At 41.2% G+C, this 17,675-nt stretch overlaps 1 protein-coding gene across 3 annotated transcripts; it reads left to right on the forward strand.

Moving 5' to 3' along the window:
• The first annotated feature begins 8,318 nt into the window (after positions 1-8,318).
• zgc:113184 (uncharacterized protein LOC553745 homolog) lies at positions 8,319-17,221 on the forward strand. 3 transcript variants are annotated; one of them, XM_050038924.1, is made up of 5 exons: positions 8,319-8,452; positions 11,682-11,775; positions 14,102-14,230; positions 14,424-14,794; positions 14,891-17,221. In XM_050038924.1, the coding sequence occupies exons 3-5, from the start codon at positions 14,119-14,121 to the stop codon at positions 15,065-15,067; spliced, it is 660 nt and encodes a 219-aa protein (XP_049894881.1). In that variant the 5' UTR covers positions 8,319-8,452; positions 11,682-11,775; positions 14,102-14,118; the 3' UTR covers positions 15,068-17,221. The 3 variants fall into 3 exon arrangements, with proteins under 3 accessions (XP_049894881.1, XP_049894884.1, XP_049894883.1); XM_050038927.1 differs by lacking the exon at positions 11,682-11,775 and having other exon boundaries at positions 8,346-8,452; XM_050038926.1 differs by lacking the exon at positions 8,319-8,452 and having other exon boundaries at positions 11,484-11,775.
• Positions 17,222-17,675: the final 454 nt, after the last annotated feature.

Here is a 17,675-nt window from a genome sequence, read left to right on the forward strand (position 1 = left end):
CCCCAACGATGGTAGCAGTAGCACCGAATCCCATTCTGTGCAGCAAAATGGGAGCGGAGGATTCAGCTTCTCTTCTTGCCCGCTCAGTGTACTCCGGCTCTCATCTGTATGCTCTGGCTCAAACAGGTATGGCTCTGGGTCTGTGTCCGCTACAAGAAACTCTTCAAAATCGCGTTCAAAGTCGTCCATTGCAGCTACTATAGTCCGGAGATATTGCTAGGCTAAATAAACAGCTGAGCTCTGTTTACAGGCTACACTGTCAGTCAGTGTGCGGGCTGGAGATTGGTGGAGCAGAGAGGGGAGGGGGTACCCGCTAGGTTCTGTAAGTGAGTATGTGTGTATGGAGTGTGTGTGTGTTACGCCAGAAGAGTCAGAGTTTGGGACGGAGTCTTTTACCCCCTGGAGTGTTACCGGAGTTTTTGGAGTGCTCAAATAAACTGGCCTTTTTCCTGAACGCTACTCTGGTCTCCTGCTTGTGAGGGATCCATTACAATATCGTAACATGGTTTAGATTTCTAAATAAATATTCACCTCGTTGCTAGATAGAACTACTCCTGAAAAACTCGTGTCTGCGCAAGGCTTTTTGTCCCTACGAGGCCACCGTCATTTACCCGACGGGAGGGGTGAGCGAGTGAGCCGTGCAATCTAGAATTTGACCACTGATGTCACTGTTTTCAACCCATTTTACACAGTGGCCCTTTAAAAGAGAAGTTGGAAAAAGAGATTTAAGAGTACACTGTAAATCTTTGAAGTTTGGCTTTTAAAATGTATATATATTTTAAAGTAGCTTAAATTACTACCCCAAAAAACTGTATACTTTGTTATGTTTTGTTCACAATATATGCAAAGAGTTGAATTCTATTTTATTTACTTTGCCCTACATTTTAAAATCAATAATACAGGAAAAACTGTGTTTGGAGCAACACAGGTGAAAGATAAAGACAGAAGCCCCTTTTACACTGCCAGATTTTCCGTGAATGTTGGGCCGTTTTGCCGGCCAGCTGTGAGCGTTTATACACACAGAGCTGGATTGGCGAGTTGGTCCAAGGTGCCCAATTTTCCGCCTTGTAGGGTAGTCATATTGGCGGAACCCTTTTAGTTTAAACAGACCGAGGCGGCCTTCCGCAACGGGAGGGGCTGTTGATGACTTGTGGGAGGAGCTGTTGATGACACCACACGTGCGACCCACTGGCGGTGGATAAACAGGAAACAGCTGATAGCAGGAATTAGTGAGCAGCTAGTAGCAAGAGGGAGACATAAACCTGACAGACACTGTAAAGATGAGCAACTGAGGAGACAAGGAATTGCGCGCCCTCCTTGCCCTCGCAAATGAAGAGGCCATTAACCGTCAGATGACGGGGACGGGCCGACTTACAAGAGAATCGCCGCCTGACTAGCCGCGGCTTCCCTCCCACTGTTTACGTCACATGCTGAGCTACACGTTGTGTTACTTGCTCATGCCCCCCATTACCCCGAAAAAGGCGCATTCTGTATAAACAAAAGTAGGTAGGCGGCATTATCCCTGATTTTGTTTTTTATACTGCCAATGCTGAAAAAAGACTGATTGGGCTTTCCTGCAAATTTGCACAATTCATATCTAAAAAGGGCTTGAGACAGTGAGTGCAAACAGGTCGACTGTTTAATTTTACAATCCATGAACTTTATAACTACACCTTTAAAAACTTAATTAATAAAAAGTACAGATGCTGCTGGAGAAGTCCAGTTCGCATATGTGTGTGTGTGTGTGTGTGTGTGTGTGTGTGTGTGTGTGTATGTGTGTGTGAGAGAGAGAGTGTCTATCTCACTATGTTGGAAACTTCTCCCTGCTCAGCCGGAGAATATGAGAATGTTACAATTATAAAACAAGATTGACAGGATGGATAGTGTTGCCCTAGCAGATGACAGTTCCTGGCTGCATGCCCAGAAGTTATTCACAGCAAAGCCCACACACACACACACACACACACACACACACACACACACACACACACACCACACACACACTCACACACACGACACACAAACATACACCACACACACTTCAGAGAGCCCCAACACAGGGATCAAATGTAAAGGGATGGCGCTAGGGGAAAGGGGGCTGGTGGACAGGGTGTGGTGTGTGTGTGCATGTGTGCGTGTGTGTGTGTGTGTGTGTGTGTGGAGGGAGAGGTTCAAGGTCGGAGCAAATACATGGGGCAAACCAGCAACTCGTGCAGGCTGTTGGTATAAGGTACAACATGAATATAAATAACTGCATCAATCAACAATTTACTCTCTGACTTCTAAAAAAAATTATGTAGGCGAAGCCTCTTTAATGCTAATGTGTACCATTATGGGAAGTAACATTTCTTCAACAGTTTTGGACACTTGCATCTCATTAAAAGCTGTGGGCGTGATAAAGCATCACACATGTCCTTGGAAACATGAGGAGCAGTTAAAAATAGGAATTAACATACAAACTTTCTCACCGTGTGAAGATGAATACTGTATGGGGGTTAATACTTTTGTATGATACATTTGTCGGGACGGCTGCGGCTCAGGATGTAGAGTGGGTCATTAGCTAATAGTTCCCCCACTCCTCCTCTGCATGTCAAAGTGTCCTTTGGGCAAGACTCTGAGCCCCAAATTGCTCCATGCTGTGCCATCGGTGTGTGAGTGTGTGTGGTTAACTGAGTAGCGGGGGGCACCTTGTATGACAGCCTCAACCACCAGTGTGTGAAAGTGATGTGTAGTGTAAAAGCCCTATGAGTGGTTGGAAGACTAGTAAGGTGCTACACAAATGTTCATTGCCATGTTATTGTTGCCAAACTATTTTGGCATAAAAATTAGGATTTGTGTGGTTTTCTTTGACATTGTCGTATCCTGCCATACTGGGGCCCCCTCATGGCACAGACCCAGGAGGGGAGCTCAGCTAGGCCTTGACCCATGGTGCTCAGCTGAGCACAGCCTGAAGAAGGTGGGCATTGGGGGCAGGTGCAGTGTAAGGATGGCAGGCGAAGGCAAGGATCTAGGCATGCTGGCATGGGACATCACCTCACTGGCAGGAAAGGAACCTAGATCTGGTACAGGAGGTGGAGTGGTACAAGGTAGATATAGTTGGACTCACCTCTAGGCATAGCAGTGGTTCTTGAACCAAACGCCTTGAGAGGTGCTGGACTCTTGCTTTTTTTGAGTTGCCCAGGGTGAGAGGCACCGGGAAAGTGTGAGGATACTCACTGGCTGTGTGCTACTGCAAGTTGCTTGTCTTTGGCTGTTGTTTGCGCTTATGCAAGCAGTTCAGAGTACCGGCTAGAGTGTCTGGGTGGCGTCCTTGAAGAAGGGCAAATGGAGAACATCTGGCCAAGGCCCCTGTCCGCAAGGTCTTCAACTTCTGCCACCGGAAGAATTTCTCGTGCATCCCAGGGGAAGCTGCAGACATGGAATCTGAGTGGATCATGTCCAGGACCTCAACTGTGGAGGCAGCTGTCAGGGCTTTTGGTCAGAATGCCCTGTTATGGCAGCAACCTTAGAACCTGCGGGTGTCCACCAGCAGTGAAGGAGGTCATCAAGCTGAAGAAGGAGGCCTTTTGAGCTTGGCTGGCCCAAGGGTCACCTGAAGTAGCATATAGGTATCTGGTGGCTAGAAGAGCTGTAGCTTTAGTGATCACTGAAGCAAAAACCCGGCTGTAGTAGGAATTCAGGGAGGCTACAAAGACGGACTTTTGGTTGGCCTCAAGGAAGATCTGAAAAACCGTTGACACAGGATGGGACAACAGGGCTTAGCTCTGGCTGTTTTCAGATGGGAAAAAATGCTGACCCGGACTGTGGATATTGTCAAGCAATGGAAAGAGAATTTTGAGGAACCAGATTTTAAGACTTGGGGGAGCCTCACCCATATCCCTGGCAGAGACCTCTGAGATAGTCCAAAAGCCCCTCAGCAGCAAGGCACCAGGTGTGGATTGAATCCACCTGGAGAAAATGAATGCTCTGGACATTTTTGGGCTGTCTTGGCTGACAGGCCTTTTTAGTATTGTGGTACAGTGCCTATGGAGTGGCAGACACAGGTGGTGGTTCACATTTTTATGAAAGGGGACAAGAAGGTGTGCTGGATTTTTTAGGGAATCACACTGCTCAGCCTCTCTGGGAAACTTTATTCCAGGGTACTGGAATGGAGGCTCCAACTGAATGTTGAGTCTAGAATTCAGGAGGAGCAATGTGGATTCTGTCTGAGCCATGGAAAAGTCGACCAGCTCTTCACTTTTGTAGGGTTACTTGAGGGGTCGTGGGGGTTTCTCCATCCAGTCTACATGTGCTTTGTGGACTTGGAGAAAGCTCTTGACCATGTCCCCTGGGGAGTCCTGTGAGGAGTACTGTGGGATTATAGGGTACAGGGGCCATTGCTACAAGCCATGTGGTCCTTGCATAACCAAAGTAAGAGCTGTGATTGGATACTCTGCACAAAGTGGCACGCAAGGCAACCCTGCAAGGGTTGTCACTTGTCATTGATTCTGTTTGTGATATTCATGGACAGAATCTTAAGGTGCAACTGGAGGGAGGAGAGTCCCCGTTTTAGGGACTTTAAATTCTGTCCCTGCTTTGTACAGATGATGTGGTTCTGATGACTACATCAGACCCTGAACTCCAGCATGCACTGGGGCAGTTTGCAGCCAACTGTGAGGCAGTCAGGATAAAAGTCAGTACCTCCAAGTCTGAGGCCATGCTTCTCAGCTGGAAAACATAGGATTGCTCCTTCTGGGTTGGGAGTAGTTCTCGTGGTCGAGATGGACAGGCGGATTGGTGCAGCATAAGCAGTGCTGCAGGCGTTGTGCTGCTTGGTTGTGGTGAAGAAGAAGCTGAGCCAGAGCGCAAACTCTCGATTTACCAGTCTTTCTATGTACCTCCCCTATGGTCATAAGCTTTGGTTAGTGACCTAAAGAATGGGATCGTGGATACAGCTGGCCAAGTGAATTTCCTTGGTGGGGTGGCTCAGTCTTAGAGATAGGGTGAGGAGCTACGACATCTGGAGGGAGCTCAGAGTAGTGCTACTGCTTCTTTTGGCTACATTTATCTAAAATACCCAGTTGTTTTTCTCTTGTTCGCCATTGTCTTGCTTTCTTATACAGTACCTACATTTAAATGGGCTACCAGTCAGAACCTCTAAGTATTTTATTGGTACTTGATTACTACAACAAAATTACAATGTAAATCATGGGCTGGATTATAAAGTATGCAGCACTGACTTGACGTTACACTGTACCAGGTCAACAAGCAGATAATAAGTTAAACAAAACGAGATGATAATAAAAAAGCAAATACTGCATATTAGCAGCTGTATTTTGCCAAAAATAAGGCAAGGACATAAATGGATCCTCTTGAGGAGGAGTTACTTTACAAAGACAGGACTCAGTATCAGAGAACTGAAGGCTGCCCATCCCTCTCACAGAGTTACATAACCAGTCTGAAGCAAAGGGAGCTGGCACCCCTCTAAGATCACAAGGTACTGGCTGTGAACTCAGCTGTCAGGAGTTGACATTGAGGGCAGAAACTGCTGTTCCTCCTAAGTAGATGGACAGCATTGAAGGCTGTCTGCCACCCACAGGACTCTGCTGACTTAATGTTGGTCTATTTTTAAATCAATATCAGGCACATTCAACACATGACTGAACGCCCAAAATGCCACACACGCACATATAGTGAATACTCCCCTGGGGAAACAGGACTAAACATGACTAAACATTTTCATGGAGAGATCTCGTTCCAGTGGCTCCAGTAGCTTTGAGTGAATTATCTCAACAACTATTAAGAGCAGAAATAGACAACTTTTAAACCCCACCCCCAATATATCCAAGTGGTATAATTGTTGGCACAGCAGTTGCAAAGACAACTGGATCGCTTTCTGTTTTCCTCAGAGCCAGGGCACACACTACATTTTGTTTTCCACAGTTAACTCCTGTTGTTCCAACGCCCTCCATTTCTGCTTCTGGGGATAGTAACTGCAAAGAACTTACATTGATACTGATACTGATCTGGGGAAAAGCAAAAGCGCAATCCTCTTCCTGTTTTTGTTGCACAATGGTTGATGCACTTCCTTTGTGCCATAAATTGAGCATTCATCTTCCTAGGAGAGAGGACAAACTTGCATCATGAAAGTGAGACCTATCCACCTTATTCCCAGCCCCCATGATACCTTGTGTGAATTATGGATGTAACTTCTGGTGTTGAACCGAAACTGACGATTTCCATTGGTAACAGTTTGTTGACAGTACTCTGTTCTTCTTTCCAAGAGCAACTGGGAAATAAAACATGGAACACACTACCTGTTATAGCTCAAATGGGATTATGTGGTCATACCTCTGCCATCTCTGACAGCCATCTCAAAGCACCCCCCCCCCTTTTCAACAGAGCATGCTAGCAATTAGCTTGCCTTGCTCTGTTAAAATATTGTTAACTTTAACATGGCCCGAGCTAGCTTAAGGTAAACATCTGCTCCTTCTAAAGATGATTTCTGATTTCTGATGACTTATTAAGAGATACCAACACATTCGGCAAACATTTAACATAATTCAGTATTAACTGTAGCTCCATGTGAATTGAATAAATGTGATGTTTCTCAGCTAATCCTCCACTTGTCTAACTTCTACTTTATTAAAAACAGCAAAACCTGATGCTGAATTTAGCAGCAGACTTCAATAACAGTAATACAAAGTAGTAGTAAAATAAATATGTTTTAGCATTCATTTTTTTTATGTAATATAAAGGAAGTACAGTAAATCAGTAACACATTCTCAGCCCTAATGACTACATACATATTTCAAGATATGTTGCTGAGTTTATTTTATAATGAGCAATTTTCTAATGTAGGTTGAGAGTGAAGTCAGACGGGGAAAGATAGAGATATCATGTACTGACGTTGAGTGACGGACCTGTCAGTCAAGGTGTCATTCTCTTCCGCAAATTCTGATTTAATACTTTTTCGCATGTCTTGTGAAACTCTTGTGGTTTTATTTCTCATATCAATGGTACCTTTGGCAACAGGAACAATCCCTTTTTGTTCTGGTTACATGTTCTACACACAGTTGCTGAAGACAAAAATTTAGCTTAGACTGGTTGTTAGTCATTACAGACATGGACAGTGCAACAGGTACCAGAGCTTCACAAAGACATTTTAGAAAATGCTAAGTTAACATTAGTTAAATATTTGTTAAAAATAAATCAGTATTCGCCAAACTGAAGGCAAATTACTTTTGAAGAGAACCAGCGTTGGCAGTTAGCCACCAAGAGTAGCCACTGGGACTAACCACAGACAGTCTATGGGACTAACTAGCTTACTGCTACTGCTATCTCACTGGAAGTCGTGCACATAATCATTTCTACAGTAGTGCCATCAGGAATGATGTGGATATGGAACAAATTTAAACACTGATGTTGTCTTTATTCTATAGTCAGCACTTTGTGCAATCAGCATTTACTAGGTGATGATAAATTAAAGTAAAACATGTCTATTTCCACTTTAATGGGTAGCCATTAAATCTGGCACATATATCCCCTCACAATGAAATGTAATTACTTTGGTGATCTCTTAACTGATGATGGCTCATCTTGTTTGGTCCAGTACTTTGGTTCTTTACCAACACATGAAAAACTAATGGCCAATGACTGTATCAACCACTGTGGAGATCATGTCATGTCCTCTGTTTTCTTCCCCAGGTATTTTTGGGGGCTTTTGTGGACCTTGGGGTAGTTTACATTCTACAGTTTAAACACATGGATTAAACAGGTAAAGTATGAGAGTATTTCTGCATTAAAAACCACCAAACAAACAGACAGACAAAGTGAATAAAGACTTCAGTATTTCCACTATTTTTTTTTACTGGCAGTGTGGAGAAGGCTTTGAAACAGAAAGTAGACCTTCATGACAGGAATTCAACTGTATAGAAAATATAACTGAACATTTAATTGCCAAAATTAAATATGCAAAAATACATATTTTTTAAGACTTATAAAATAATTTTCTAAAACAAACTTTTCTGAAGAGTGTAGTGTTGGGTTTGGGACTTGGACGCATGACCTTACTATTATCAGTCTCATAGTATAAGCATTAAAAACAACAGTAAAAATGAAAGCTTAATATGATGCATGTCTTTGGTTTTTAAAGTCTATTTGGTAATTTATACAACTGTCTCTATGATGCTTTACCCAGTGTTATACATTTATGAGACCAACTTCAAATCTAAAGTTGTGCTGAGACTTCTGCTGCATGACCACAAAAGAGTATGCCTTTTATTTTGAAGGCAATCAAACAGGAAGTATTACTTTGGCAGTTTGGTTCACTCAGGTGAACTTGTGCTGCGGGTTGGGATAGAAACGTCATCAGAGTAAAAATGCGGATCTTGTCCATTTCGGGAGAGGAAGGTCTGTCATCACTATCAGCTGCGTCTGCACTTCCTGCTGGGAATGATCGATCACTCAGAGTGTAAGTAAACTTTACTTTTTATGATGATTCAAATGGAAAACTATTCTCACGTGATTTAAGTCTCGGCTGGAAAAGCTGGAAAACCGAAAATGTATGTCGGTTCAAGTTCCGCATTTTTACAGTGAAACTGAGCAACTAAGTGACTCTTAATTTCCACTGACACAGTTGTGATTCATGTAAGGTCAGAGAGAGTAGAAAGTTCAAAGCTGTTTCTGTACTATTGTTTCGAAGTGTACTAACAAGTGAACGGAATCCATGAGTGCTGGAAAACAGGAAGAGACATTTCCATAATGGGCACTGTGTGAATTATTACTGGAGGAGAAGCTGCTGGTCAGGCAGATTGATCTGTTGGGTGCATTATGGAGGGAGGCAATCTGGAAACATAATATCTAATGACAGAGTCAATACAATTAATTTGACCTATCTTTTCCACCTCACCTATGTAACTTTGTATCAGAGAGACATGTTTGCCTTTCTGGTTATTCTGTGGCATCTTATGATGAATGACACTAGAACATAACATATATGTACAGTGTTAAAATATATCATAATTACATTTACTCAAGTACTGTACGCTATTTGAGTATTTCCAATGTAGTCAGCTTACTAAGATATATTTGCAGAGCCTACAATATAATGACCTTATGAGATATGCTGCATTGTGAATGATTGAAATACCCAAAAGTATCAGTAAAATTGGATTCACTTAAACCAGCTAATACAATAAAATGCTACTTACACACCAATGCATTAGTAATAATCAGTTTAGTTCAAAATAGGGCTGCACGGTATATGCGGTAGACGGTAGAAATGATATAAATTTGGCCCACGGTAGAGATTTGTGCTCTACCGTCCTATCGTCGATGACGTCATCGCACCTGCCTCAGTGTGAAAATGGCTGCGAGCACAGAGACAGCGGAGCAAGAGGAGCTGGTTCACGTCCGTGATTTAGCGTAGCACGTGCAACATGTGTTGCTGGAGAACTTGTGAGTGAGTGAGTTAATGTCTTATGAACAGCCCCGGACTTCTCAGACTCTTTTAGCGACTTACCGCTCAGAGGGAACTCATTCAGTGTCTCCTCTGGCAGCAGCACAGCGTCTCTCCCTCTCCTCTCTCGCCGTGCGCACACGGGAGTTGGTTTTCGGCAAGAGAGTTTGTCATAAACCTTTGGTAATGTAAACCTATGTGACGCTAGGGGCTCCACAAAAAACTCCATATGTGAATGTGTGATAGTTGTGGTATCATAGCAGCCTGTCACAGGTTACAGCGTGATGATTAGAGGAGAAATGGCAGAGCATAAAGGTCCAGGTGGAAAAAACACAACTCAGTCATTTAGGATTTTGCTAAAAGAAGGAAATTACCTTTTGATATAGATCCCAGGGGACATTTTGCACCATAGAGTACTGGGTTTTAATTTTGAGTTTTGAGATCTGCATTCTGCACAATAAATGCTCTAAAAAATACATTATATCTTTGCTTTTGTTGTTGTTGTTGTTTTTTTTTTTATCAATTTAGCTTTGCTAAGGGACTACAAAACCCATTCAGAAACACTTCTATTATAACTTTTACACTTAAATTTATACCGCGATATATACCGTTACCGTGAAGGGATTCGATTTATACCGTGATATAAATTTTAGGTCATACCGCCCAGCCCTAGTTCAAAACAACATTTACTGGACTCATTCTCTACATTATGAGTAGACTTATACTTAGGGCTGAAGGACATGGAGAAAATCAAATACCATGTGTTTTTTGACCAAAAACCACAATACTGATACGGCGAAGATATTGTTTGGTTGACTATTGGTGCTTTCAACAATGTTAACACAATAAGATTATGATAACTTAAAATCAGTAATGTGGATATAATGACTAAGTGGGTAAAGGCAAATAATAAGACGGCTGAACAAAATGACACTTTACTGTAATACAGCCTTTAAAACCAGGAAAGCACAACACTTAAAATCTAAGATGATTTCTAGTTTCATAAAATGATATTGATGTATTGCTCAGCCCTACTTTTTCTATTGAATTTTGCTGCTAATACACGTTTTGCTTCAGTAAAATTTTAAGTGAAACTCTTACATTATTGCTTCATTTACTTAAGGAACTCCGCCCTTTTATTATTATCATTCCTCATGGAATAATATTATTCCATGAGGAATCTAAGACAGTCCAGAAATTTCAAGTAACCATGAACAACTCTGCCAAATCCAAAACTGAAAGAGCTAAAATTCAAACTTGCAATGTCATTGGGTATAAAGTATGAAACTGACAATGACTTGGTGCATTTTCTGTTTCAGAAGTGAGAACACTACAACAGAGTAAAGCTCATTTGGGTATAAAATAGAAGAAGAAAACAAACATTCCGTTGGTCCACAAAATCAGGCTCCCATTCACCGTCTATGGTGCAGCTCCAGACTTCATACTTGATGACATCACAAGTTTGAGACTTCCTCCTCTGGTTTCTGGCTTTGAGATAGAGTAGCTCATGTTCACTTATATTGATTGAACTTGAAATTCTTAAATTAGGTGGTATTACTCGTTAAGTAAACCTCTATCACTACTGATGATGAGGCATTATGCAGTCAATGTTTTATAAAGTCCATGTCTTACCATAACAGCACTGATATGTTTGGGTGCACATTTTATGAAGTGCATTGCTGTTGCTGTCTAATGCCTGTTCTGAATGCAGTAACTTGAAAAGCAAACAGGAAACAGCTGCTCTGATCTGCCGCGCCGTCTTCTATCGTCTTCTGACACTCCTCATTGAAACTAATTTAAAGCAAAGATGGAGCAACATTGTGGGACAACATGAGGGTAAAATCATTGGCAGTCAAATATTTTAAAATCTTAATAATTAGCACTGTACAAAAATAAAGCCTGACTCTTTCCTCTTTTGAGTCTATGCTAAAAAATGCAGACTGCCAACTCTCATGTTACAGTGTAAGAGTTGCAGAGGTTCCTTTTTATACTGAAGAGGTTTCACTTCCCTGTTTTAAGAGCTACTTCCTTATGTTTAACATTTTCCAATGCGTCCAAGTGTTGTTACACGAGTCGAGCATAATTTCAGAGAAACAGACTTGTCATACAGTCACTGTGGTCAGTAAGGCTTCATCTGCAGAATGGATTTCACGTCACAAATTTGTTGACGTGGTGCTACGTAAATGTGCTTTTAGTCTGGATTTACACACTGAGAGAGTGTCTGGTTCTCTGACAATGCCAGGAGTCCTGTTGGAGATGGAGGAGGCTGAGCAAGGCTGGAAGAAATGACAAGGAGTCCCGAAATCTCGGAGCAGCAACAGATGAGTTTATGAAGGGTAAATAAATCAGCACTATAAGGAAGTGTACTGTCTGTTAGAGGTAGGAGTTTGAAATCGCTTTACACATTCACACAGAGACAGAAAAAAACAAGACCAAGACATTAGGGTTTTAATAGGCCTTATGAAATGTTAGATGAGTTTTGGTTGGTACTGTAAAATTAAATGCACATAATTCAGGATCAAACGGCACATGCCATTTTTATAAGGGAGAAGACTTAATGCACATATTTTCTATTAGAGGTAATGAAATTATTGTTGTTGGATGTTTTTGGATTCAAAATCTCCACCTGCAGGAACAATCCAGACACTGAGGTTATATATATATATATATATATATATTTTTTTTTTTCAATTTGTGGGCTTTACAATCATCAACATGCACATGGTGGATACTTTACATGCTGATTCCAGTATTTTTGACCACTTAGAGGCTGACAAATTACAAATTTAAATAAAGGCTTCAGCATTTCTCCCCCAGAATTTTATTGCAATAAGCTGGATATACCAGTGAGTAGAGAAACAACTGTAAAACTAATGCAGATGTGTCCACGCTGGGCACAAGGGGTCACTAAATAGTTTGATGCTTACAGGCTAAACTGAGATGGTGAACCTGCAATGTATTACCCTAGCATGCTGACATTAGCATTTAGCTCAAAGCTCCACTGTTCCTGTATTTTTAGTTGAAAATGTCAATGCATGAAACATATCTCTATGTTCAGTTATAAGTAAAAGCACTATTACTAAAATAGACTGTGATCAAAATAAAATGGGGTTCCTTTCCTGTTCAAAAATATACTGCTAAAAAACATGGAAATGAAAGATTATATAAATTAAATAGCCTATGTTAAATAAAAATAGGCCTGTTTCTGAGAATCCTATTTCAGTTGTTTTCAAAAACAATAACAGAGCACCAACAGTGTGTCTCTCTCCATGTTGCAACAGAACTTATGACTGAGTTTGCATGAAGAGCATGAGACAGAAGAGATGCACGCTGGCACGGCTACAGAAGAAAAGGCTTATGTAACCCAACATCAGACTATATCTATATAAACTGTACTGTCTCATTCTATGTCTACGTTATGCCTCGTCGTGGGCGGAGGCATCATTTTTTCAGGTCGTTGGTCCGTCCGTCCCTTTCTTGTGAACATGCTATCTCATGAACGCCTTCAGGGAATTTTTTTTTTTTTTTCAAATTTGGCACAAATGTCCAATTGAACTTTAGGATAAACTGATTAGATTTTCATGGTCAAAAGTCAAAGGTCAAGGTCACTATGACATTGCGTCCATCTAATTCTTGTAAACATGATATATCTAGAACACCTTGAAGGAATTTCCTCAAATTGTGCTCAACCGTCCACTTGGACTCAACGATGAACTGATTCAAATTTGGTGGTGAAAGGTCAAGGTCACTGTGACCTCATTCATTTCATTTTCATTAACGTGATATCTCAAGAAGGCCTTAAAGAAATTTCCTCAAATTTAGTACAAACATCAACTAGGACTCAACAATGAGCTGATTAAATTTCGGTAGTTGAAGGTCAAAGGTCAAGGTCACTGTAACCTCACAAAACAAGTTTGTGGCCAAAACTCAGGAATTTATGTTTATGTTTATATATAAAAGGTCAGCTTTACTGAGACATCATAAGTTATGCAAAAACAGTTTTCCTGGCCATTACCCAATGTCACAACTCAGGAACAGAGGGTGAGACATTTGGTCAGATACTGAATTGGTGACACTAATCTTGGGTGCCCTTCAGTATCCACTGTGAAACCGTGCTGATTGTTTAGATCTTCTGTGCTGTCAGAGGGAAGATGTGTGTGAAGCATCCATGTTTTCACAGACATAGATGTAAACTGTAATTGCAACTTGGCTGGTACACAGAGGCATACAACTGCAAGGTGGTAATTTTAGTTTGAAATCGATATCCCCTAATACAGTGGTTCCCAACTGTTGGGTGCCTGTCCAAAAGTGGGTCAAGGGTCCATTCTGAATGGACCTCAAGTGACTTGCAAATGTGTCAAGTTTGTAAAAAAAAACTAGAGTGAGTGACAAACGGACAACTACTTATGAGAGACAGCAAACTAGCATGATGACATGGCCAAATTCGCTGAATATACTAAACTGTGTGGACCTTGAGCTAATGACCAAGGATAAATCTGGACCCTGTGGCTGGACCAGTTGGGAACCACTGTCCTAAAATGTTGATATACCACCCACCCTTAGCTGCTAGCATGGCTTTAAACTCTTGTTCCTAATATGTCATCCATCTGTATACTGTGTGCATATTGGATAAATGTAATTTCCTCTATTTACTATTTGCAGATACATGAGCTGGTGAGATGGAGGAAGCGTACAATGAACTCTACCAGCAGTTTCTCTGCCTGAGGTCCCTTTGCCTGAGACAGGCAGCTCTGCTACATGAACTCAAAACAGCTTTGCAGAAACAGCAAGGTTCATATACAACTTACTGTAAATGCAACGCCCATAAATATGTGTCAGTCATCATTTACTGAGAGGGAAACATCAGTAGTTTTTAACCTGGAACCTGTTTTCCTATGTTCTGGGGTCCTAGTGACTAATGGACACAACTGGTTGAAAAATACTGACCTTTTTCTTTAACACAACTGAAAATCTCTGTCTGCAGGTACCACTGTTCCTAATGGAGAACTGAGTGATGCAATGTCCCTCCCCGTCCAGTGTACCCAAGAAATCCTTGTAAATCTCCATGACGGGCCTCAAACACTAACAGCCAAGGCACCCAAACCTGCAGCACAATGTAGTGTCGATCGGCCCTCTAGAAACCTTGGGACTTTTTCGGATCTCCTCGCTGAGGATATGTCTAAGCTCTGTATGGAAGTGCCTCGTCAGAGAAAGGAAGATGGGACGACTGAGGAAACGGTTGCACCCCTTATAAGCCAGGACATCACTAAGTGGCCAGGAGCGTGTTCCAATGTCTTAAATAATCCAAAGCATGCTGATTCTTGTTGTGGAGACAGGACAATGCACACTGTAGGGGTAAGTGTCTTTACCGAACAGGGCAGGGCTTGGATTTTACTATGATCTTCCGCAAAAAAAAAAAAAAATCTGTCTTGTTCTCTCTGTTCTTGTCAGATGCCTATGACAGACACTCCCTCCCTGGTTGGACACTGCCTGAGTCAGTCTGGTGGGATGCTGATGTCAGATGTAGCACTACAGTCTCACGTTTGTGACTTCTGCCAGGCGGTTTTCCCCGGAGACACAACCACCGGAGGAGAGTTCCTGCGACATCTTTACACCCACGTCACCTAGACTGATCTGTTTTGTCCTTCTGACACACGAGTTGTGTGTTCACATGCAGCGTTGAAATCAACCTGCACTTCATATTGTTAGCTGTTTACCTGTGGATGAACTGTGCAGATGCTGATGGAGGAATCATTTTCTGTTTCTGTTTTTTTTTTTTTTTAAGATATTTTTTGGGGCCTTTTAGCCTTAAATGGACAGGACAGACAAGTTTGAAAGGGGGAGAGAGAGAGAGAGAGAGAGAGAGTGACATGCAGGAAAGGGCCACAGGCTGGAGTCGAACCCGGGCCGCTGCGGCAACAGCCTTGTACATGGGGCGCCTGCTCTACCACTAAGCCACCGACGCCCCCATTTTCTGTTTCTGAGATGTAAAATGAAGGGCAGGAAACTTCCTTTGCTTCAATTGTATGTGAAAGTACTAAGATAACGTAGGTTCAGTTTACCATCTCACTTACAACTGCAGTGCCAGTATTTAGCCAGGGTTTTATTTGTCCAGGTTTGGACATTTAGATCTAAAGACCTCACTGTATCAGTTGTTATAGGGACCATTCCTATTATAGAAAGTGATGTTAATCTTACCCAACCCAGACTGGGGCAAGTTACACAAAAACTATCTGCATGGCCAGATACAACTAGAGTGTTTTTTTTTGTCTTGAGCTAATGGTTTAAGCCACCTCATTTAATACATGTAACTCACATAGAGAAAATCCACAATAGCATAAATCATTGCCCATATAGCCTTTATTGTAGTTACAACTTGCAACCATGATGTATTTGTTAAGATCTTATAAATCATCCATCCTTTAAAGGCCTCCTTACCTCATGTACACTGACTGTGATCCTCCCCTGGTGTTTTAAAGGGGAACTTCATCTATTTTCGAATTCACACTCATTTTATTCCTATGGTCTGAGACAGTTCAGAAATGTAGGTAAAAATGAACAACACTCTCCCAAATCCCCAAACTAGAGAGCCAAATTCAAATTTGTGATGTCATCAAGTATAAAGTCTGGAGCTGCTCTGTAGACAATGAACTGTGAAAGATGTTACAGATGACTCTGAGAGCATATCGGCACATTTTCGGTTTCACAACTGAGAACACTAAAATGAAATAAAGCTCATTTGGGTATAAAAAAATCCCCCAAACATTCTGTGGGGCCATAAAATCAGCCTCCCATACATTGTCTATGGAGCAGCTCCAAAATTACTACTTAATGACATCACAGGTTTTACTCACTTCTCTGGTTTCTGGCTTTGACAGAGAGTAGCTCATGTTCACAAATATTGACTGAACTTACCTAGGCCATAGAAATAATATATTTAAATTGGGTAAATTGGTGTTTCCATTTAATGTAGCCCATAATTGCACTTGAAAATGCACAATTGTGAAAATACCTTCTCTACTTGACTGAATTACAATAGCCAGACAACAGAGATGTTACTCTACAATATGAGAGTAATGGAGATCTTGTGTTTTAAAAATATAAAAGTATATACAGGGGAATAAATCATTGAAATAAATAGGGTCATTTGTCGTGTTCAGGAAAAAAATGGCGGACTATTGTACCGTTTAATCTGAAAATCTAGTGTTTATTAGGGTTTGTTATCACGTGCTATAGATAAGATACAAGAGGGCCAGTTATGGACAGTGAGGCACATTGTTTTGTTTATGATCTGAAGTAACTGTTTGAAAATATAATTATAAAGAAAATTGTTTCAACTGAAATAGCTGAATTTCTACACATTACCATCAATCTGTAGCAAAGGTGGGGGAGCATCTACTGCTGTGCTTATCATTCTCATCTCACCTGATTGTTGTGAAATGGGTTCGGTGTTCACTGACCTTTATGTAACTGTGACTTTGTTTGCATTGGTTTTAAATGCAAATTTCAACATTTTTATAATTGTTTAATGCTTGTATGTCATAAGGAAAATCTTCTCTTGTGTAGATTTACACTCTGAATCATGGCAGTATGGGTCTTGGCTGATTTTTGCATTTCACTGTGACTTAAGTAATTATTAGGTCTGCTTTTATTATGGTAAACTTTGATGAGCCAAAAATATGAATTAGTTCAATTTGATTAAGTTTATTATTGACAACTTTTTCTTACAAGCCTTTTGAACTCTTATCCTTATGAAATATCCCAATAAACATTGCCCACATTTACATGTAGTGGAGAAGTGGTGAATGTAGCAAAAGCTCTTGGGGATGATCCTAAAAAAAATATTTTAAAGATGTACATGCATTTAATTAGACTTCCTAATTTCATAAATAGTCTTCCTGTCGCTTTTGAAATGTTTGCTGTCAAGCGTTAAACTGATCAGCTGTCTGGCGCTCAGCTCTGTGTTACTGAGGAATGAACATCAGCTAAGAATAAACTCAAAGAATTAACTCCCTAATTAGTGGTGCTGACAGCTGATTGATGATGACGGCTCCCTTCATCTGCTGCCACATTAACTGTTGCTCTCATAATCACAGTAAAGAAAACCAGCTTGGATATTATTGCTCTTATATAATCAAAGAGAAAAGCAACTGTTATTTATAAACATCACCTTCAACATCTAGCCAGGTGTCCTTGAATGTTGTCCTGTAAGAGGAAGTTGAATTGCCTTTTTTCA

Source organism: Epinephelus moara, chromosome 24 (genome assembly GCF_006386435.1).
Source record: "Epinephelus moara isolate mb chromosome 24, YSFRI_EMoa_1.0, whole genome shotgun sequence".
NCBI lineage: Eukaryota > Metazoa > Chordata > Actinopteri > Perciformes > Serranidae > Epinephelus > Epinephelus moara.